General features: G+C 37.7%; 1 protein-coding gene across 2 annotated transcripts in view; it reads left to right on the forward strand.

Annotated features, from left to right (window-relative positions):
- Window positions 1-14,824: 14,824 nt before the first annotated feature.
- MDFIC (MyoD family inhibitor domain containing) overlaps window positions 14,825-24,487 on the forward strand; it is a 50,357-nt gene continuing 40,694 nt past the window's right edge. Inside the window, exons 1-2 of one of the 2 annotated variants that reach the window (XM_058022405.1) lie at window positions 14,825-14,912; window positions 15,309-15,464. In XM_058022405.1, the coding sequence (XP_057878388.1) occupies window positions 15,374-15,464 (91 nt within the window). In that variant the 5' untranslated portion in view covers window positions 14,825-14,912; window positions 15,309-15,373. Of the gene's footprint in view, window positions 14,913-15,069; window positions 15,090-15,308; window positions 15,465-24,487 lie in introns of those variants that run through there. The other variant, XM_058022406.1, reaches the window with a different exon arrangement.

Genomic DNA, 24,487 nt, shown 5'->3' on the forward strand with positions numbered 1-24,487 from the left:
ATCAGCTTCTTTTGGTACTAAGATCTGGCTTAAGACCGCTTATGTTTGATGAGTCAGGGATTTCTTAGTGTTTCTTTGTTTTAAGGAGTCTATTAGCCCCATGAATTAGAATTCAATAAGAAAGTGGAACATGATATATGAGCTACACCTATACAGACAAGCTGATCATTCTCTGTTTTGCTTGAGGGTCCAATTTGTCTGGTTAACATCTGTGAATATACATTAAGATTCAACCTCAGCTAAAAGTACTTTTGACAGAGAAGCCCAAGTGGGAATGAGAACTTTAATGCAAGGCTCAACACCTCACCTGCCATACGGACATGGAAGCAGGCTGCAGAAATGCCCTCTGGCTGAGGGCCACAGGGCATTTCCCACTGTGGATTAGACAGAGGACACTGTCCCTGAGACCCCTTCCTTCTGCCCTAGTGTTTTCTGAGAAGTGACAGAGCAAGGACCTTAAAGCCAACAGACTCCACCAGAGAGTTTCTCCTGCACAGCTTGATAGCAGCACCCTAACTTCCACAACTGAAACCTGTTTGCTAGCGCATTTCATATTTCACATTGCATGCAAATGAATTAATCTTCAGAGCATTCCTATGCAGTAGGTAAATGTTGCTCTTAAATAAAAAACCCCAACCAGCCAACTCATGAGAAGACAGGAGACAGGCAGTGACAGGAAGGCTTCTGAAATTGCCTTGCATCTGGGCTCAGAATTCAGGAAATCTTTTCATTCCTGCTATTGCATAGAGGTCATCTTGCTCTTTGATGCAGTCTAGAAAATGAAATGAGCTATTAAAGTCTGGATACATTGCCCCATTAAATTAGAAACATTTACAAGCCCAGCACTGCACATAAAACGTGGATAGCACTTCTCATGATAAAACTATAACCAGACTTGGTTTCTTCATTTTGGATAGTGTGACCTGTGGTCTCTCTTTTCTATCTGGCTTGTGGTTTACTGCATTATGTAATTTTACATTCACTTAAAGGCCAGCCAAAGTAAAATACTTTGCTGGAAGTGAGATGTAAACAAATGTTTGATCTTGCCCTGCCATTTTTCTTAGGTCTTCTGCAGAGCTGGGTTACAACATGCCAGTATTCATTAAAGGAAATATATTTTAGAATCCATACTGTATTGCTCATAAATATTTCAAGGTACCTGCAAACCTAGGTTAAAAACTATCTTGTCTTAGAAAACTAAAAAGACATCTATTGTACACTCTTCTTCTTTACACTAAAATCATGTTCTGGAGTAACTAAGTGGACACATACGAATATTTATTTACAATGTCAACTTTAACCACTGCTTCTGCATGCTAGCTTGAAAGTAATCAACTAAACTAAGAAAAGAAAACAAGGAATTCTCACAAACCTTGTTGTTCTATATCTAAAATCTAAACTCCAAATATAAATTATTGAATACTTGATAATAAGAGCCTAAGTATTTTTTCCCATATTTTTACTTTAAACAGATACTGTAGATACAGATGTAGTCTTTTTGCATTTACATAAAGCTGGTGTTATTAGGAATATCCACATGAGAGAAGGTTACAAAGATGATCCTTGTAAGAAGGTGAATCAGATAGCATATATTGTAATATAGAGTACTTTTTGCTGTAGCTGAATGACACGTTTAGAAAAGCTGATACTTTGATGAGAAGATCAACTGCACAGTATTCTCCCAGAATCTTCTCCAGAGTCTCAATGCAAACTAACATAAGGACACAACATATGTGTCAAGAGAAATAAACACACATTAAACCAGACATTCATTTTCCTCAAACTACACTCTGAAATCATATGCAACAAAATACTGTGAAAAGATACGAGTGCAAATTTTACAGCAACAGTCACATTTCAGATAAAGAAAAGCTTTTGTATGAAGTTGTACCCACAGTCCCCAGCATAAAATATTAATAGTTCCAGCTATACTGCTTTATAACTGAGGAGGAAGTGCTCCTAGGAGAGAATAATTTGATTTAAAAAATCCTGATGTTCAACAAGTATTTAGTATTTGTAATTAAAAATGTATATCTATTGGCTAATATGTAGGAACATTGGTGAAATATGTTTGATGATTTTATTCACGTGTGTGATCAGAGCTTAGTATAAAGAGCCTCACATAAAATTGCAAAGGACTATTGCTGAGCTCATATACTGAGGCAATAAATTATTTTACTTTTAATAACTTGATTGCCCTAAAATGCTCTTCCTTGTTTTCTGTGCAAGGAGGACTCTAGTTAAATGCTGTATTCGCTTGTTCTCTTTTTTTAAAATAGTCTGGGAGGAACTGAGTGTCATTGTCCTTCCCCTTGCTATATGCTCAGGTCAGGGATTTTTGTTTCTCACAGAGCACTTTTGCTTTACTCTGCCTCACCTCCTTACAACGTCCAGAAGAGGTGGCAAGCTGCTTTTGACAACGTGAACCTTACTATGTTCAGTGTGAAAAGGGAGCTGGTTGTGGTCAAATGTGGGCAGCAAGTCGTCATTTAGAAAAGAGCTCCCAACTAATGGATAAAGTATTTTTAAGCATGCTGGAATGGTTCCACAGCCAAGCTGTTATAAATGAATAGGCCTTTTGTTGTGAGCCTTGATCTCTTCCCTCCTTCTCCCTTTCTCCCTTCCCCCACCTCTTTGTCAGGATGAGTCAATATCCTTCTAATTGGGTGTCCTTTCTGGACTTTTTCACCAGATTTTAGGCATTAGGAAAGTTCAAATCCTTAAACACAGAGCCCAGGTGCCCAGAAACTATTTTTTTTTCTTTAACAGATTTATTGCTTCAAGAGGCATTCATTTCAGAAGCCTCAACAGTATTGTTATGGAGTTTTTTGCTGCTCACAGAAAACGTAAAAGGAACTCAGTTGTACTTCACTGAAATGGCATTATCATCCCAAGAATGAACAAGCTGATTTGTTATGTCTTTAACAAGAGCCCCGTCAACTTCTAAATCATGTTGTGGGATTGTTCTGAAACCGTGGCCGAGTGTGCTTTCAGAGATAACTACCCTGCTACCTTGGTGGAAGCTCTGATTTTGTCATCACATCCTTTCTGACGGCCTGAGGAAAGCGAAAGTGGGTGAAGCCCTCTCTGTCAATAATACCACAGGAGAGAATGGCCAAACTGGAAGGCTGATAGGCAAGACTAAAAATCTGGTAATGGTGCCTCCTAATGGAGACCCCCGTCATTGTCCTGGTGAAGATTATTTACAGGTGTGTTCACTGATTTTGCAAATTTTTGCCTTGAGAGTCTTAACAAATAATAACTACTTGGAATTTATTGGATCCTGTCATCCCAGTATCCCAGGCAAATTTAACCTTCCTAGGAAGAATATACTGCCATTCTTATTTCATATGTAATTAAAGGAGATGTGCAAAGATTAAGTGTTGTGCTTATAGATGCAGCGAAAGTTTGTGGTAGATTTTAGAAGAGTTGAGGTTTCCTGTGTTAAAAAAAAAAAAAGCAGAAGAAACTATGTTTAAAGAAATGCAGCTGGGACTCAGAATTTTTATAATAAATAATCATGTATTTTACTGTGCAGTCGTAGTCCATCTCCTGTCCTTTCCAGTATGCTTTTTAAAAAACCCCATTAAGTACCATTACGTATGTTCACCAATTCAGATTTCCTCCCTATTGTTTCTGTGAATCATTTGTGGATATGAAGTGAAGAAGAAAGATGAAGACAGAAAACTGTTGGAGTAAACAAGGCTTTCTATTCTTTTTTTTTTTTTTACATAATGGTCAGTGAAAAAGATAAACATGCTCTATTTCTTTTCTGACTAACACTCCAGGAAGTGCCAGCTTGCCAGTGGATCAAAGTTACCTGCTTCCTGCTTAGAGAGACTCTCCAAATCTGCCCACACACCTCTTCAGCATCTTCCACTTTCCTTCCTCATTTCCATTAAATTAAAAGGGTTGAATTTTATATAACTTTAGACAGCTACATATGAGTTCAGAGGAAGAAGGAGAATGATGATCAGAATTGTCATTAGATTAGTTTCCCCAGTTCTAGAAATCACCAGATTACAAACTAATGTTCTGGTGTTTAGTTGTTCAGCTGCAGAAGACATTGTCTCCTTTTAACCTGAGTACCAGTAATAATTTCTTTGTAAAACCCCCACATTAACCAAACATGGCTGGTTTGTATATAGCAGGCTACTGTGTGGGAATGATTTGAGTTTCTTGGTATTCACTGTCTAAATAAATATGAAGTAATATCCTTGCGTTGGCCTTTTACTTATAACTCACAACATTTAAAAAAAAAAAAACATCCTCCAAACTCAACTTCAACTTCCTCTCCAAGCTCTTAGGAGATTTTTCCACCAGAACCTCCCTTCTAATTCTGTAATGGCCTCTTCCTAGGTGTCAATCCTTGCTTCATCTATACTTTTGGGGACATAAATGAAAGAGGCTTGTTCCCATGAGACCAGAGAATTGCCACCACGCTGGACTTGTTTCCAGCATGTGCTAACAGGCCAGTCTGGCAGATGATAATTGTTACCCTCTCACAGTGGCAATATGAAACTGAGTCATAAATCCTTCCTCAAATCACATATGCTCACACCTGTCTCAGCCCTCAGTTTCTATGCAGGTAACTCCCTCAGGCAATTATTCACCCTTAGCCCTGCTCTTAGGGAGAGGAACATTCTCCTTCCAAATTCTATACAAACTTTACCTATGCCTGCCCTTCATGGGAGACGAGCTGGGGCTCTCACCTGCTTTCAGACCTTCAATTACCCAGAAATATCTGTCTTTTTAATGTTGTTTTTTAAATGTGCTTCTCTTACTGGCTGATGGGAAAATAGTCATGTGGCTGGAATATTCCAACATCAAATATCTCTTGTGATTATCAAATGCCTCAGCTCCATTTCAGCATTTATGCACTCTCAAAAGCCATAAATTGCTTCGTGTACTCCTCCACTATGAACACTGTCTCTTAATCAAACTGGATTAATAAGTTTAAGAGACAATACCCACAATATGTGTGAATTTTGGCAGGTTATGGAAATAATGAGCCAGATGTACAGGAGATCTAAAGAGCAATAAAAATTGCAAGTCCATAACCTAGAGCTTACACAGCCTGCAGAGAGCAGAAATATGTGCTGTTAGCAGAGAAAGCTACCAACAGGTTCACAGTCATTTACAATCAACATGCAAATCTTTAGATTATTTCTTGCCCCTAGCAAGCTTAGACCTGTTGACAGGGGTAAGTTTCAGTACTGTCTGATATTTGGTACTAACTATATTTTCACTTGGAAAGGCCTTTGTATCCCAACACAGAACTAATAGTTTGCTCTAGAAACCCTTCATGTATTGACTTTATAGTATTGTAGAAGACATTGATTAAATGGTTTAATTCCTGTCATTTCTGATTTTTAAATTTATGTATCAATTATCATCTATACGTTATTTACCCACACTTAGAGAAAATAGTTAAAATATTTGTTTATTCTATTCTGTTCAGGTGCTGTAAGCATTCTTTCTGATAGCTGTCCATAAAAGTCTCCTGTACACACACCTTACCACTGCTCAGTAAGTGCATTGGAAATTAAAGTCTTTAACTTCTCACTTATCCCAAAGTACCCAAAGTAAAATTTCACTACATGGGCTGTCACAAAGTGCAACATAAGGAAATCCCATCTATGGACAGCAGCATGGAGCATGTGTGTGTTTGTGTTTTGAACCACAAAGCTGTAATGAAAATATTTTATGGCAGGATCCTCTCAGTTCCAGCTCAAGAGTATCAGATCTGTGACCTATGACACAGGCTCTGCTAAACTAAATATGATGCTGACTTGGTTCAGTAGTTCATGGATTCACAAGTGGAAATTAAAAATCTAGGTTATGCTAGGGGATTGCAGGTATGGCCTGTGGTTTGCAAAGACAAGTGAGATATCATAAACTGAACAAATGTAAATCTTCTGATTTTGCACAGTGTATAGTGCAGGTGACAATAGTGCTTTTCCAGTTTTAACAGTTACGTCTTGTTTAATTGACTTAGATGCATGATCAATATCACAAACTGCATATGGCATGCAGAAAACTGATTCTTTCTCAACAGTAATATTTTATGAGATTGGCTGTGGATTTATAAACAGACAAAATATTTTAAAATGAAGGACAGAAATCCAAAGATAGAAAGACATAAGTAGAAAGAACCTAGTCATAAATTAATGAAACTAAACATCCTTCACACATTAAAAAATAAATTTTAGTACTGATTAATGCAGTGAGAAGAACAATTCCATCCCATTGATACCATATTGTCATTTCAACCTGAACTTGCAATTTTCACAAGTTTCAGTATTTGTCTTTGAAACTGTTACCTGTCATGCTTAATGAAACTAAGTGACATTTGTATTTCTTTTAGTGCATTAATATAATTAGAGTTTTAAAAAACCCACTTCAGGGTTAAAATAAATCATAAAACTTCATTAATTATTGCATGATAAGAAGTCCAGCTTGCTGGATTTTTTAGCAAAGTACCATAGGTTTATGCTACTGTTACTTTGTCTCTTTTAATAAATATTGATTAGGATTAAATACTTTATAACGTATCTTTTTCCATTCATGAGTTCTAGGCATCCACCTTCACAAATGAGGATAAATGTATAATCTTGTGGTCTAGTGTAGCATATCCTTAGTGCATGCACACTGTGAGTGTAGTTAACTACAGGGGTCTAGACAGACACACAAACATTACAGAGTATGTATAGAAATCTGTCGTGTATTTTCTTCACTTTGTTTTACCAAATTCCCAGATTGTGTATTTCCCTGAAAACTGTAGAGGAAACTATTGCAGCAGTTTTCAAATTGCTGTATCCATGGGTCAAGAATCTGATTTTTTTTTGGTCAGTGTGAGGCCTAAGTCACTCTACTGTTCTCAAGATCAACCACTTACATTGAGAAAAAGACAAAATATCTTCTGCTTTATTTTAAGAAGCTTTCCTGTGTCATGACACCTTGGTGCTATTTATTAGTTCTCATTCAATCAGAAATCTCATACAGGAGGAGAATTTAGTATGTGATAAGGCATGAGAAGCTTTGGATGCCATAGAAGAGTTATTTGCTGGTATTAAATGGCAGAAAACTAGCATTTTTAGTGTTTCTGCTTAGCTTCATGTTTTGTATTTTCCAACTACAGTTTTATATACATATAACAAGAAAATTAAACGGCTGATAAATTCTATGTTTCTGAAGATTGACTTCCATATTTTTCCCATTGTAGCAAAGAAATTATTTTTTTTTTAATTCTTAACACACTTGCTTAGGTTATCACTGGCTATTAAGGTAATTTAGTCTGCTGGCGTTTATATCTTGGAACATTCTCTGAGAGAGCAGCTAGTATGTTAGAAGTATAAAATAACCAAGTACAAACAATCTTATTTTATTTACAACAATAAAAGGAAAACAAGCCCACACCTCTGACCTCAAAATAACTTATTTTATAAGTTTACAGGAGCCTGTTTATACGTCTTATAAATATAAAACAATATGAAATAAAATTACACTCTAACTTTAAGACTTATACAGCTTTTTCATTAATACTTTAAAATGTTTTAAACAAACCACAGAAAAAGTAAAAGAGAAATAAAGGAATTTTACACTGTAATAGGCTCCTACAGTAAACTAAAATGTAATAACTTCTTTTAAAGGCAAACCACAAAAATTCCAGTGATTTTATGTCCACATACAGACATACATTCTTTCTCTCTCAATGATATGCAGCAGACATTACACATAGTAGTGAACAGTATCACTGTGCCACCATTCACCAGGCAGGACTGCATCTCCTAGATGGATCCAAAACTACCAGCTATATGGGAGTCACCTTAAACCTCATTTGCATTTTCTGTTTTTATCAGTATTTTAGCTGAGGTATTATGAGACCTTGTGTAAATATTTGGTTCTTGCACAGTAGGTGGTTTAGAATTGCCATTAATTGGTAGAAACTATAACAGAATACTTTTTGGAGTTAGTATCTCTGTTGTGATATTAGAAATATAAAGTAGCTTTCAGTATTGCTTATTAAAATAATACAACTGAAATTATTCTAAAACTAATGGTCAGTATGACAACTATATAGTCCTTGAAATGGTATAGGCAATTTCCTTTTGTGTCCTTCCAGTTATTTCAGCAACTCTATAGAACGAGAAAGGAAACTGGGCTAAAGGCAATTGGTCCTTAGCTTTTCTTTACCTTCCTGGGGAAAATCCCCATCCTAGCAGCACAGTCACAGAATTAGACTCGACCTGGACCTAATATTTGTATAACTTTCATTTTTCTAATTAAGAAACTGAGGCAGAGGACTATTTTCCTCCATTCCCTGTTTTCAAAAAGTAAAATGGTGTCTTTTTCCACCCTTGCATGGGTTGCCAGAATGGTCACCTGTCAATGTAGACAGACAATAACTTTTTGATACAAATGAAGTTTTGTAATTGTGTTATTGTGTAATATTATTCTGTAAATTTAGTTCTGTTCAATGTAGAGAACTGCATGTTCCTGACAGGCAACAACCCCCCCCCCCCCCCATTATTTTAGGCAAATAAAGAAATAAACAAAATCATGACAGTTAAAATACTAGTGGAACTAATGAGAATAATATTTATATTTCTTTATTCCTATCATCTGCATTTTACATGTATACTATCTAAATAAGCACTTGATGCTAAGGGTTTGCTCCAGTCATCTATATGGGTACCCAAATTAAACACCAGGAGCATATCTATTCAGGCAATTAAAAGATCATGTTACAGAACAAAAACCCTTCCAAAATATTTTACTTCAAGAAAACTATAATTCCCAATTGTTGTTGTACTGGCAATTTTTTTCTTTTTTTTTCAGTTGTCAACATAGGGGTGAGAAATAACTGCAAGATAGCACAGTTGTGAGTGAGAAGCACAAGAAAACAAATTCTGTTTCTATGTATAGCAATGACTTTTTATCAACAATTTGGCTGTGCATTCAGTATTATGGGCTCATAATATGCAAATGCATTTGGCTGTTAATACACATTCACAGCTTACATGTTAGTGATTCCAAAGGAACTGTTACAATATATGCTCTGAATATGTATGAGGAATAATACACAATATGGAAGTAAGAGAATTCTATATTATGAAAATATAAAACAGAATGCACAGTATTTTTAATACTCATTCATAGTGTAGTCTCTTGCAGCTCAAAAGGAGCATCTGTACTCTGTATTATCAGCTCATATTAAAGATGTACAGAATTAACTAAATTTTTATAGATTTTAGGATGTGTTACCATGACCTCACACAGCAATATAACATATAGTCTTCTGTTCCACTGCATTATTTATTCTATTTGTAAAACATTCTTGGTTCAGTATTTTCAGATTTAAAATTTTTGGGAACAGATTGATTAGATACTCTTTTCACATAGAAATATTTTTGGTTTTGTAGAATTATAGATAAGGTATTTTTAAAAACATCATTTGATATTGGTGATTAGTTTGATACTGCTGAGAAAAGGTAATGTAAATTTCATGAATACTCACAATTGTAAGGAATGTGCATGAAATACTAATAAAGAATAATGCCAGATCCAGATGCTTCTCAGGGTGCAAAAGCATAAGGAGCCTTGTTAACCGGAAAAGCATCAGAAATATTTGGTTAAATTTTTTTTGTTGTTATATGCTATAAATACAGCCTCTAGGATTATGAGGACTAAATATTGCAGGCAAATTCATTAAGTGATTATAAATTCACTAAGTCTCTATATAACTCATATTACAATATTCTGTGTTAAGCTAGCTACACTTTTTAATCAATATTCTCTTAAAATTCCTACCCAGTTAACTCAAAAGATGCTGTTGCCCATCACTTGCCTTTACTGAGATGATCTTTAATGTCACTACAAGTTCCAAATAATCTTCCATGCCTTAAAAATTGGTACAGAGTTTGAAAAATTAGTTTTTGCTCAATTTTATTTCTTCTGATGTCCTAAATAAGTTTTTTATTAATGAAGGTACAATATTAACTGCAAAGAGAAAAGCTGAATAACTGAAGGAATATATGCAAATTAATTAACTGTTGCAATCCAGCACAGCTGTAATTGTATACTGAACACTTCCTGACTTATTTGTAGGGATGTAATGAATTACTAGTTGACATTTTGTTGTGATGAACTGTCATTTTCCATGCCTCAATATATGATCTGTTATTTTTCATGAGATCTATTACCTGCCTGAGTGAGCTACTTGCTTGAGCTTGCTAGGGAACAGCTGAAACTACCCTCAGCCAGGCCATGTGATGTGCTTTGCCCTAAGCAGGACAAAGCTTGAGCTGAATTCATCTTCATGCAACTCCTTGAACTTCATTAGAGTTACATCAGAAAAAAATTAATCTCGGTGAATCTTCTTTGCTTGACTTAATAATTCAATTTTAATGAAATCTTTACCACCTGTGTTAGACAATATTTTACAGAAACTATTTCTTATACTACTATATTTCTTATACTTAGTCTAAACAGAAAAACAAAATGGAGAAAAATACCTTGAGCTGGCAGAAATCATTAAACCTCATACTCCCTTTCTCCCCACTATAGAGTCCATCCCATGGCAGAAAAACATCAAACTTGGATAAGGATTCTTTATCACAGGAAAACATCTTGCCCCCAGGTACAACCTTACTGGAACAAGATGCTCCTCTAAAAGATAATGCATATCTTTATTTCAGTTCTGGTTACAGAAGGAGTTAAATCTGCATGTCTCTAGTTTCATTTCAGACATCCGACTGTTTATTTGTTTCTGTTAGTGCTCTTTGGAGTGGATTTCCTTGGCCTAAAAGGGGGCAGTTGCCCTGCTAGGACCAGCTGGTGTCTAAGGCACCATCAATCCCACAGCACTTCATGCTTTATGAAGTACAAATCCTCATCTACAACACAGCTGCAACCAGCTTTGCCCTGGCACCTGACAATTTACACGGCTTTTTAAAGGATGCTTTGCAGAAGGGTAATACAAAAGCTAGGTCACGAACTCCAGGAACCAAAAGTACTCCAAGCCAAGCACAATAGTGATCTTCAAATTGTCTTTTACTGTCCTTTTATGCATATATTGTGGGTATTTCTGCTTTTAATCTATATTTAAAAAATTATTTTGAAAAATTTATAAGCTTCAATTGTAATTATGTTATTTTACAATATAATTTGGTTTTAATTCCAAGTTTTTTTATTTAGCCCTTGTAAGTATAACTGTCTTTCCATTTCAGCACTGCTGCACTATAAAATATTTAGGACAGAGATCCTGCCATGATCCTAATACTGAAAAAACTGGTGAAGTTTAGAATAATACACACATGTTAAAATTACATATTACAATGTTGAAAATCATGTTCTCAGGCATAGCAGAAGAATAACTTGAACTCACAAGTACTGAGGTACAAGCAATCAATCACAAAAAGATTCAATAATATTATTGCCCATTATTCAGAACTATTTAAGGGTGTGAAAAGGGAAGGAAAATATCTTCAGTTCCTCCTGACAGAAGGAAATGAGCATCAGTTAAAGAACAGCCTTGGGGAAGGAAAGGGTAGTGTTAGGATGGAGGGAAAATTTGAGTACCTAGACCTTCATTGATCCCTAAGTAATTGTTATTGACCACATTTTTTATTGGAAGAGTTATGCACAATTTTCCTACAGCATTTCTGAGACGGGCATCTCTGCCACCCGCTACTTCCTCCAACACAAACTATTTAAAATCCAAAAACCCACAAACACTAAAAGTTTGCCTTGGAAAATTCAAGCTCAAAATATAGCTTGAATTTTTAATAATGTGAGTAAACAACCTCTGCAGCTGTTAATTTTGGAATGTTGTGGGCTTACTTTAAATAAACAACTTGCATCTTTCTGGAACACTTTATTCTGTTCAGGGACGAGTCTATTTTGACTGCAGGTAATATCTTTTGTATGGATTGTGTTGGAGCTCAGTCTAGGAACAGTTGATTAACAATTTTGTTAACCATCCTGAAAACATGGGATTATATTGTACATTTATTGCACTTTTAACAGAAGTGTATTTTAAAGAATCTTTATAATAGGGGAAGATACTTGGAGGGTGTTTTCCATGGTGATAGTAGTGTGGGGTGTTTTTTTGCCAGGTGTGATTTTGTGGGGTTTTTTTTTTTGTTTTTCTGGTGTTTTGGTTTTTGTTTGTTTTTTTTTGTTTGTTTGTTTGTTTTGGTCAGGGTGGTTTTTTTGGTGGTGTTTTTTTTTTTTTTTTCCTTTCATGAAATGTTAGCTTGCCTACAAACTATTTATTTTCTATTTACAAGGCTTTTGAATTACTCTTTACATCAATCCCAAGATTTGCCATCAATTGCCTACAAGACCTGAATTTTATTGTTTAGTAATGGAAGACTATATCAGAATACATTTGTGCAACAGCCAGTAACTTGGTTGCTATAGTAAGATACAGTATACCTCAGATTTGTAGCCTACTTGAAAGGCTGATGGTGTTAGGATCTGAACTGCCCACTTCCTGAGAATTGTCAGCAATATTTTAGAATGATATGTATTTTACAGGAAAGTAATCCAACAAATATTTGAGATTTGCTGTGCATTTGTTATAAGTACGCTGAACAGGAAGTACCAATGAGCTTTGCCTATCTGTGGTATCTCATTAACAGGAACCACATCTGGACCCATCTTCTTAAAATCACAGCCTTTGGTATGCAATGTGCTGCCTATTGCATAATATTTTTAATGTACAATTTCAGTGCATTGTGCTTTTTGTGTATTGAATTATCTTACCTTTTCTTAATCTGATTTTGTTTAGGACTGCCCCCGACTGCATCTGTTATACTGTCTGCTGAAGATCCTGTAAATTCACTTAGTTAGAGCTTTAAACTCTACAACTGAACCTTGTCAGGGTGACCTCTACCCATCACCTTTTTAAAGAAGATAAACTGAATGTCATGGGAGTTTACCATGTGGGTTTCACAGATAAGGTTAAAAAAACCCACCGAAATACCAACCCTGGGTGGTATCAGCTCTCCATAGGCATTTATTATCCAATGAAATATTTTGGAAGCAGGGTGTGGTTGGCTAAATTATTGCTCGTCCCACAGCTCTCCTCGATGTTTCCAGTTTCAGAGAGAAAAACACAAGCTTGTATGTTGAGAGTGAGTCATAACCTTTCTTCTCCTACTGACTCACTTGGGAGTTTGAGGTAAGTCATTCTACCTTATGTTTTGATCACTCTGCTCCCAGGACAGCAAGGAGGGGAATGTGGAAAGTTATGCAATGTTTGCATAGATGAAAAGTGTAGATATAGAGACCAACATTATTATTACACAGTAAAATAATAGCTTTGTTGGCCCCAAATTAATTTTTTTCACACAGCTTCTTTTCTACATAAGACATCTTTTTTCTCCCCCATTCGTTATATAAATGTTTAAAGAAAAACTATGCTGCACCAAAAAACACCTTAGGTTACTGAAATACTAAAAAATTATAGTATTTTTCAGAGGAAAGCATGTGCACCTTTCATCACACTTCTCTTCTGCACCAACAATGACAAAAATAAAGCTGTAGAGTGGTGCAAAATTACTGATGACTTCTGAAATAAGAGTTAGCTCTGAAGGGTGTGGAGTTCATATAGAACTGGCTCCTAGTTAGGTATTTACACTTCATCCCGGTTGTTTTGCAAGCATGTCAGGGAAAGGCTAAACTTTAAGAAGTTAACGTTTAAAAACTGAGCATATTGCTTAACATGTGTGATATCAAAATAAATATCTATCAGATATAGTCTCTCATGTTTGGATGCTGACGGTCTTTAACTTGTATATTTTATATTCCTACTTTTGTTTCTTAAAAAATATATTTAGATATCTCACTGGCATGAGACATAACAGTAAACATAGCATATTTACTAAACCATAATAAGAGAATCTGCTTGTAAATCTAAGGAAAATACATTTTAAACCTGGACACACTTCATTGAAAAAGGTGACATACTGTGTTCCCATAAGCAAGGCAAAGCATGTATAGACACCAGCACATGTGTGAGCAATAATCGCAGTACCCTAGGCTGTGGGCAAGAACAGGGCATAACACTGATGATCACATCACACTGTGGCATGGGAAAGAAGTGTTATTTCCCATATGGAGAAAATCCCGGTAATACTACTTGGCAGCCGGTAGCAGATGAAGTAGTTTGCACTTAAGGGTTCTACTTTTGAAAACTGCTTGTTCTATTCCTCGTGTTGAGTACTTGTGTGCGCCGGCTGTGAAGCCCCTTCAGTGGATATATGTGCACGGTGCCGGTCGGGGCAGGGGCAGAAGGGCGGTGTGTGCCCGCTGTGAAGCCCCTTCAGTGGATATATGCGCACGATGCCGGTCGGGGCAGGGGCAGAAGGGCGGTGTGTGCCCGCTGTGAAGCCCCTTCAGTGGATATATGTGCACGGTGCCGGTCGGGGCAGGGGCAGAAGGGCGGTACGCGCAGCAGGGCCCGCCGGAGGCTGCGGGGCCCGCGGTGCCGCACGTGCCGCTCCGCGCTCCGAGGCGCAGCCGGTGGCGGGCGATCCGCGGCACGGCGGCCAGCCCGGGAACCAGCGCCGCTGCCAGCGCCGAGCTGCACACCCTGCCCGGCCTCGAAAGCCTCCCTTTCACGTTCTCCTGGGGCTTTTTTTCCCTTCTTGCCTACTTCTGTCTGACGGGTTACGGTCTCCTGGGGGAATTTCCATGGCTGGGGGCCCGGCCGGAGCCAGCGCGGCGCCCCGCGGCCGGCCGGCCCCGCTCAGCCCAGCCCAGCCCCCGGGCCCGTCGCTGGCGGGCGGCGGGAGCTGCACAACCGCCGCCCCGAGCCGCAGCCGCCGCCAGCCGGAGCGGGCTGCTTCATTGTCCGGAAATGATGGAGAAGGAGTGACTGCGGCGGCGGTGGGACAGCGGGAGTGAGTGCCAGGCTGTGCGCGCCCCTCACGGGGGAAGGCCCGCGGCCGCGGGGCGGGCGGCGCGGAGGAGGCGGCTGCCGGGCCGGGCCGGGCGGCGGCGGGGCGGGAGCGGCGCGGAGCTCCCGCGGCCGGGGCGCGGCGCAGGGCCGGGCGGAGCGGAGCGGAGGAAATGCGGAGGTAGGCGCGCCGCGGCCGCCGGGCCCCCCCGGGCACCTTCAGGGCCGCTCCCGCCCCCGGCCCCGCGGGTGCTCGCTGCAGGGGGCGGGGGGCGCGCCCGCCGCCGCGCCGGAAAGTTCCCGCCGCTTCCCTACTGTCCCTCTTCGGTCCCTCGCCCCGAGCCGTGAGTTTTCTGCGTAAAATACATTAACGAGTCCTTTCATTTGCTTGTTCCTTCAGGGTCGCGTGTTAGTTTTGTTGGAGAGGGGTGCAGGCTCTCTGTTACTTGGCGAGAGAGCTGGCAGATGTCCCAAGTGAGAGAACCTCTTCCTCCGGGGCCTGGAGGGCCAGAGCAAGCTCCGACTGAAAACAGCTCTTTGATCTCTCTCCCTCGAGGTAAGTTGCTTTAAAGTTTCTCTGTAATTGTTGCGCGTTGTATTTGAATGATACATTTACTGATTTGACTAGTGGGTTTTAACCCCTCTTTTTTTGCCCCTCCCTTCTGTAGTGTATCTCTGGAGCACTTTCGCTTCACCATTTTAGTGTTTTAACCCAAAATTCCCATGAAAAAATTAACAAAAAAAAAAAAAAAAAAAGTAAGGAAAAAAATTGCTGCTCTCAGCCCTGATTTTCAGTACTTGAAAAACTGCAGTCATTCAGAGGCAGATGTTGCTCCTTAAATATCGCTTTTGTTTTTCTCACCTTTGTGTTTGTGTTTATAAATTCTTTCCTGTAAAGCTGCCCTTCCAGGTCTTGAAGTAAATTATGGAAGTTAGATCCAATAGTGAGAGCCTTGTTCAGGTTGGAAGTCCCTTTGCTGTGTTTTTCTTAGATTACTCTGTGATGCTGCAGCTAAAATCAGTCTCTGAGAATATAACTTGTTTCATATCAGCTGTTCAAAAGGTTATTTAAAAGTATGTTCATCTTAAATTATTTATGTCTTATTTGCTTTTGAACAAATTACACTGATACTCTGATCACCTTCATGTAGAGAAGTTTGACAAAGTATATTTTAGGTTATCCTCAAAATTGGGAAGTATGCTTGCCTGTCAAGTCCTGGTCTGTGAAGATGAGACTTTTCTTTGTTTATTTATTTACAGCTACAATTTTCCAGAATTCTGACAGGAGTTTAAAAAGTCTCTGAAAAACAGACAAATAATCTTGTTCATGAACTGTAACTTTATTCATAACTGGTTAACTGGAGCACAGCCTGGTAATACAGTTGTGCAACTGTGGATTAAAAGTGCAGTCTTGTTTTTGTAACTAAGAAAATCAATAGCTATGTGTAATCAGAGCTGAAGACTTGTTTCAGAAACCAGAAAGTATCTGTAGCTAAGTGAAAAATGTTTTGGCAAGGGGGCTTTGCAAGTTGGCTTATACTTATCTTATTGTTGGATGGGTTTTGGGGATTTTTTTTGTTCTAGAGAATGACTCATAACTTCTAAACAGTAAAAAATAATAATAAAAGAGATTAATTGCAGAAGATCAAGCATGCAGAACTGAACTGCTAGAATCACATTTTTGCCAGAAGCATCAGTACCTGTGATATATGTTTATTTTCAGTGTGTTGTTTTTATTTGCCATGTGGTCAACCAACCACACTGGTTAAATTCTGCATGTAGGCCATACATCAAAGTTACTGAAGTGGTAAGTCAGTGAACTAACTAGCATGGAAGTGGTCTCACTCTCACAGTACCACTTCAAACATAGTGTTTACTATGAAGTGAAAGTCCTATGTAGGATTGTAAATACATGCTTTTTAAAATGAAAAGTAAGGGAGCAAATACTGATCTGTCCCTGACAAGTAATGTGCAGAAAATCTAAATGACACAATTAAACCTGCCAGCTTTCTGAGGGTTCAGTAAGGTACAAATAAGCATTATGATTATGGTTTGTTCACTGGCCACACCTATCGAGGCACATGCTCAATTTTAAAGCTTATGTAGGATTCACATAAAGACAAAGCAGAATTCTGCATTCAAATACATTATTTTTATTCTAATGAACTTATATTTAAGGATAATATGGATTTTTAATGTGGATATTTGTTGCTTTTTTCTAGTCTAAGTTTGTTGGGGAAGTGGGGGTGGAAAGAGGAAAAGGTGAGTTCATAACATTTCCAGTCAATATTCCAGCATTTCTGTTGTCAGCTTTGTGGTGTGTGGTTACAGAGTAAGGTAATTCAGATATTCCAGGGCTGAAAAACTAAGATAGTATGTCTGGGACTTTCAACAGCCCCTGTCCTTCTATTCTGTCCCCAGGACATCCAAAATTACACTGACTTCTCTAGAATTTGGTGATAATTTTAAAAGCTTTGATTGAAATTCATATTATTGACCTATAAATGACTTCATATATTTACAGTGAGATATCTGAAATCTGGGTTGACTTAGAATTAAAGATTCCCTATTCAGGAAAAGATGGCTTATCTTGTATGTATAATAAAGTATTAAGTGCATTCTAATGAGAAGGAATTTCTCATTTGTAACAGCATACTTTAATGAGCTTTATATATGTTTAACTGATATAGACACCTTGTCCTGGGAACAAACTTTTCCTCTTGTGTAGTTCTGTGAGGTATCATCAAGAAATCCAGATGTACAAAGGGTTCCTTTTGCTTGCTATCATATACATTAAGATGGTGAAGAAAGGAAAAGAAACTTCAGTTGAATTTTGAATATTCAAAAATAGCTATCCCACAACATAATTAAGGACCAGGCAAACTTAATAAAGCTTAGGCAGTATGCAGGAATATTCATCAGTTGTGGACATGGTGAAAACTGGGTTGAGGTGCAATTTGGCCTACAGATGTGGTATGCTCTGGCTTTCACAATTTAAAAGAATTTTTCTGTGATAGTTTAACCATTATGCTCTCTCAACATATCCCGTGTCACTGTTCTTCCTTGTTAGTTCATTTTTCAATAAATGCATAAATATTAGTGAGACTCTGAATGCCACCCATCCACAATTAGTGGGCTGTGAGAGGGAGCAAATGAAATCATGGCATCTTCTTTTGTGGCAATGTCAAAATTCAGCTTCAGTCCTTAAAACATTATCTATGTCAGTGTGGTCTGCTGCTCTAAGAGAGTCACTGCAGGGTGGAAGGTTTAATGTAATTTCTGCAAACATGTTAATTTCTGCCACATCCTTCCAAAAGCGTAGCTGTGCTTGTGCACCCTTGTTCAAGATCCTAGTGAAGCCTTCTTTCTTCCCTTACTCATGGACCTTGGAACCAAATTATGATTGCATCTACTTGTGTGATGTAGTCAGTGAATAGTGCCATGTCTCTGCTCAGACCACTTCAATTTGATTGTGATCAGGTATTTCTCAACTCATAGGTATCAAAATAATGTCCCTGAGGAAGGAATGTTGCAATTCATGACCATTGGACTCCATGTGTTAAGGAAAATGTTTCATATATTCAAAATTACGGTGTGATTATTGCCTGGACTATGGGTATGATTTTTTTTTTTAATCCTCTGCATTTGAATAAACCATGAGAGAAATAAACAAGAGAGAAATTCAGGGCTATCATCTATAGATTATTTGGAATGCTTTTGTCTTTGCTTTTCGGTAACTATAAGCTAGAATAACAAAGGAATAATATTTAGCTTTCTCAATTAAAAAAGAAAATAAAACCAATAACTAACAACTTATTACAAACTTGAGACTGATAATTTCACTATAGTAAACCTTTAGATGATGGGAATTCACTAGAACTTTTTATTTTAATGGGGTGGGGAGGATGGAGAAATTGAGTAGAAATATAAAGAATTAGATTCTATAAGTGACTGTTCTCTCTGGTGCAAATCATCTCACTGTTGCTGGATGGAGATGCAGCTCTGATTTGGTATCTCAAGAAACCATATGCAGCAACTAATACTTCCATTCAGAATATGTACAAAGTACTCCTCTTCAAGAATGTGATTCTAATCTTCATGTTTTCAGTGCTTAACTGTTTTCATGATGAGGAACACGAAAGGAATCTGATGGCTAGATGAGATTGGGTGACAAAAGACTTAATGCAGGGGATGTTTGGACGTTCTTGAGGCAACAGTGATTGCTATCACAACAATTATTCCACTTTACCAGCAATGCCTCAGTGTTATGAGTAATATATTTTTATTTTAACGGTTAACCAGTGTACTCAGATTGCTCAAACTTACCAACTATTTCCTCTATAATTTCACTCCCTCTTGCTATCTGACAAGAGCTGGGAGAATCTGTATTGATTTGTTTCATTGCTATGTGCCAGTACTGAGGCATTTATTTAATATTGCTGACTAAAATATCTAAAACTTTGGTAAATAGATGTCTGACTCTAGTTTGTCATGAAAGCATATGTCTGCTTTCAGTTTCACGTGCATACTGTTCCAGTCAAGTGATTCATGCCCTCATGGGTGTGATAGACTTGTATTTCATAGAGTTGACTGTAAAGGCCTTGTATCAAGTTTGAAATATTTTTGTTCCATCTTACATCACAGGTTTATTTTATATCACAGTAATTCTCCTTAAATTCAGCTCTGGGCTCTCAGAAGTTAGATTTCTCTTTGCTTTAAACACTTCTTTGCTTTTCTTTTTTTTTTTTCTTTTTTTTTTTTTTTCCCTAGTAAGTAACATTCAGCAATGAGTGTGTTATCCTACTTTTTTTTATTTGGATCAGCCATGCAGTTTTGAAGTAAATCTGTTCACCTCTACTTTGATTTGCATTGTGGAGTGATCCTAGGGAGTGACCTGGATGGGATTCCTTTTGCTCAAAATAATGTGAAAGCTGCAGGAATGTGCCTAATACACTCCAGCCACTAGTAAGCCTTGAATCTTTAAGATTATATCTGAGAACTAGTTCAAAGTAGAAAGCCCCTGGAACATGGGGGTATTACATGGAATATTCTTAAAGTTAACTCTTTCACTGTACAGGCCCAGTTTTATTGGCCATTGCTAGTACAGCCATAGCTGGCAAGTATTGCTTAGCACTTCCATGAAACTGGTTTTGTATACATGTGAAACTTCTTTGGATGAATGACACACGTGCATAACTGACTGTATAATTAGTATGATTATTTGTGAAAAGGCTTCACTTATATATCTGACCTTTTTAACACTTGAAATAATGCAGAATACCTATTTGCACATTGCTGTCCATTTTTAATTTATCGTGACTCAAATTTGTTCATGGCTGTCAAACTTCTAGTGCTTTCATAGTTATTCCATAGCTTGCACCTGGAAAATCCTGTGTAAGAGTTTTCAAAAAAATTGCTCAGTTAAATTGCTCTAATTTTTGAGAAGCTATTTTTTTCTGTGGCACTTCTGGAGCCATTGAAAGTTACAACAAGATACTTAAGTGAAAACCACTGAAATTAAATTAATGTGAGTAAGTTTTTTCTTTTTAAGTTTTAAAACAAACATCTAATTGGAGGCTTCCAACTCCATAAGTCATGGATTATCAGTATTAGTAAGATGTCATTAATGAAATGAGATTGTTTCAGGTAAATGCTGGAATAGGTATTCTTTTACACCAACTGTTGAATTTATTTGTTATATAAGATGCCTAAAAGTTTTAGGCATTTCATGAAGTAGATGGTAGACGTTACTGTTAATGATTACACTGTGAAATGTGATTTTATCAGGGTTTTTTGGGCTATTGTTGTGAACAGTGGAACTTTCAGTAGGAAGTAGCATCCTTAGTGGTTCCTTGCCAGCAAGGTTATTAATGAACAAAGGAAGTGTTCAAAATGCAGTGTTTGCCACATGCTCTTCAATCCCTCCCAACAACTGTAGACAGAGAACTGATTGTTACATTTCCTTTTGGGAACATTGTTACATTTCCTTTTTTTATTTCTCACAGATCTACTTATGTGTTTGTGTTTATGTTTTGTGGCAATTGATTTTCTTTTGTAATTGCTCTTTCCTTTGAAGGACAAAATTTCATTTGGGATAATTCGAACCTGGCTCATTTATTTTTAAATCTGCATCTACTTGTTGTAGGAAACACTCAGGCCTTCTGATGGTTCATCACAACAACTAGGTCAGCTTTAGGTGCCTAAGTAACTTTGTTAGTAACTTTTAGGTGCCTAAGTAAATTTGCTTCCAAATCTTTCCTTCGCCCCCACGGAACAAAACTGTTGGACCACCATTTGTGATTGCATTTTTGGAGATCAGTGATCACTGTGCCAGTCCATTTTGCTTATTTCTCTCTCCTTGATGAGAATGATGCATTCAGGTTTCCAGAAACTTCTCCCAACAGTTGTTTTTTTCTTTACATGCTATTTGGAGCAGTCCACCACCTTGCTGGTGAACAGAAAATGAATGTCATAGTGGCAAACGCTTTGGTTGTTGCAGCAGTATTCATTAAATTCATTTTATATGCAAGCTCCTAAATTTTATAGACAAACTCTAAACCTGTTTCTCAAGTCCAGTTTGTCATTTTGCTGGTCATGCACTCTAATGATTCACATTCTTGGAAGAGATGGCTGAGTCAGTATTTAAGGTTATGTGTCATCTAATGAACAGAAATCAGCTGCCAGTCAAACTCTGAGGACATGCACTTAATGGGGACACTCGTTTCCATTTTTGTTTTGTGTATGTTTATGCTTCATGATACATGATAGCACATGTGTTAAATCACAGAGACCCATTTCTGAACAAGAAGATGTGGTGTGGCTCTTGGGGGCAGCTGCTATGTGAATGTATCAATAGACAAACCCTTAGAGAAGAAAAGTTGGTTGTTTGCCAGACTTGAGCTCTTTGAGCTCTATCTTGCAAATACACATCCATTACCTATCTTGTTCTATCAGTTTTGTGTATAAATTTCATCCTCACTTAATCTAATTTACAATGCAGAGAAAGATACACAAATGTAGCTTTGAAAAGAGAGATTATTCACGGGGATGGTCTAGGAATTTTTCAGGAATCAGTTTGACATATGTTCCAATAACTTTCGAAAGGCAGAATTGGAAGTAATCTGGGGAGATTGCCCTATATACCTGTTTTGCCTAATATACATGGGTCTTTCTTGACAGCTGACTATTTGTTAAGTTTACTTTTTGATAGGGCTGTTGTAATAGTAGTGTTGTTGCTAATCCAGACTGCTGACATTATTCAGTTGGTGGAGTCTTGCAGAATGTATTTGTCATGTTGCAAAGGAGCATGTGTAACCAGAGGCATTCTCCAAACTAGAACAAAAGTTAACCATCAATATTACAATAGTCTTAAAGGTGAAAACAGATTTCTATTCTATGGAATATGTGTATTTCTGTGTAATTTAAAAATAAATATAACAAAATTATAGTAAAATGAATGTATGTACTATAGAAATGATTTATATGTATTTAAGTAATTCCAGAGAGAAAAAACAGTAATTCAGTTTATTCGCTTATTTAATGAAGCAGTAACTTTGAGATGTGATGAGAATTTTATTTTTTTGCATTAAGTGGCTTACCAGTTGTCTGTATCATAGGTATGATTTGGCTTTTAGCCATCTCAACTCTATACTTTGCGAGCATGTCATATCTCTTACTATTTAAATCTTCAACTTGCATTAGTCCCTGGGCAAGCAGAGTTTCTGCCCATGCTTACCTTCAGAATAAATCACAGGGTGTTCCGTGTGGGTGTCACTCTCTGGGGCTTTTGACTAGAAGCTTTTCAGCCCTGGCACTGCTGTTAGTTTAGGGGAAGTACAGAGCCACACAAGTTGCTGGTTTGGGGCTGAACTGTGGTAGGTAAGAAGTCTGTGTTGCTTTTGTGACATGACCTAGAGTAACTTACTGTGGTTTTGAAGAGAGATTGGATTTATACTTCAGCTCTGCCAGACTCAGAACATAATGAGTCTTTTCTTTCCATTATTTGAACTGTTAAGAAGAGCATCTCTTTTTTTTCTTGGCTGTCAGTATTGGAGGTTAGCCGCATGAGAGTGGAAGGGTGTGCTAAAGGAAGCAGAAGCTAAAATACTAAGGAAGTCTTACAGAAAGAATTCTTAAGGGTAAGCTTGATTGAAACAGAAAAGTGTTACAAACTTACTTGAAGATGTAGTGGAAAAAAAAGTCATGCTTTTCTATGACCAGATCCAGTCATTAGTATTTCTGTCAAAGTAAGGTCTTTGAGTTGATTCTTCATTAATTACTGTTATGAAAATTCTTAGGTACCTAACATAAAAGTAATGGAATCGACAAAAGACAGGAATAGTCTTGAGGCTGTCTTCATGTGTGATTTGTTGTAATTGGTATGTTGTAGTGGCACCTCTAATATTTAAAAAAAGAAAATATGATCCCATTTTCAACTGTTTTATTATAAGGGAATAAGTAATAAATTCCTTTGTACAAAAACTGAGACATGGTACATATTCAAGAAAAAGCAACTGAATCAAGACACCAGTGTGCGCCTGTTTTCAGTAGTGTGATTCACCAGAAGCGATTTATGAAAAAATGCTCAAATATCTAAAAGAGATCATAAGGTCTATTATTTCTAAAGCCCTATTGAACTAAGTCTGGGTGTGATGGGGTTAATTTTCTTCATAGTAACCCCTGTGGTGCTGTGTTTGGGATCAGTGACTCAAGCAAGGTTGATAGCACACCGGTGGGTTGGCTATTGCTGAGCATCAGTCAAGGTTTTCTCTTTTCCCCCTTTTCTCTCCAGTGACTAGACTGCAGATAGGCCTGGGAGGGGACACGATCCAGGCAGCTGGCCCAGGTTGACAAGAGGGCTATTCAACTCCATAGAATGTCATGCTCAGCAATAAAAACAGGAGAGGATGTTTCAGGGTAGGTAGCCATCGCTTAGAGTCTAGTTTGGGCATTGGTCTACTTGTGGGAGATGGTGAATGATTGCCTCTGCATCTCCTGTTTTACTTTTCCTTCCTCTTTTCTTCACTTATTAAACTGTATCTTGAGACACAAGTTTCTTCCCTTGGGTCTTTCTGTTCTCTCCCCTTGTCCTGCTGGGGGCTGGGCAAGGGAGGAGAGGCTGCGTGGTCCTTAGCTGCTGCTGCCCAGGGTGAGCTGGGCACACCACAGAGCAGCATCTATCAGGATGAGCTGCTCCAGTGGCGAATTCTGGAGTGCCAAGTAAGATACCAAACAGGTGTTTAATGGTGTAGGTTTCTGTTATGTGCATTTACAGGGAAGTCTTCATGTGAATTCAGTAGATCAAATTAATGTTAATTGTTTTGAACTTTCTAGCAAAATTGTTTGCTGCTCAATTGCAACATTGTTTCTGTTTAACTTTTTAATGGTGCTTCTTTTTTCTTGTTAACTTCTACTATTGTTTACATGGTCTTGACAGGCCATTTACTATATCCAGCTAGGACAATAAAAGTGCACATGAAAAATACACATACAGCCTAGACAATGAGAAGGAGAAAAGAGAAAAAATACTGAACTGAAAACAAGAAGAGGGATGAAAAATAAATTCATATGAATAATGAT

The sequence above is a fragment of the Melospiza georgiana genome, chromosome 4 (assembly GCF_028018845.1).
Source record: "Melospiza georgiana isolate bMelGeo1 chromosome 4, bMelGeo1.pri, whole genome shotgun sequence".
Lineage (NCBI taxonomy): Eukaryota > Metazoa > Chordata > Aves > Passeriformes > Passerellidae > Melospiza > Melospiza georgiana.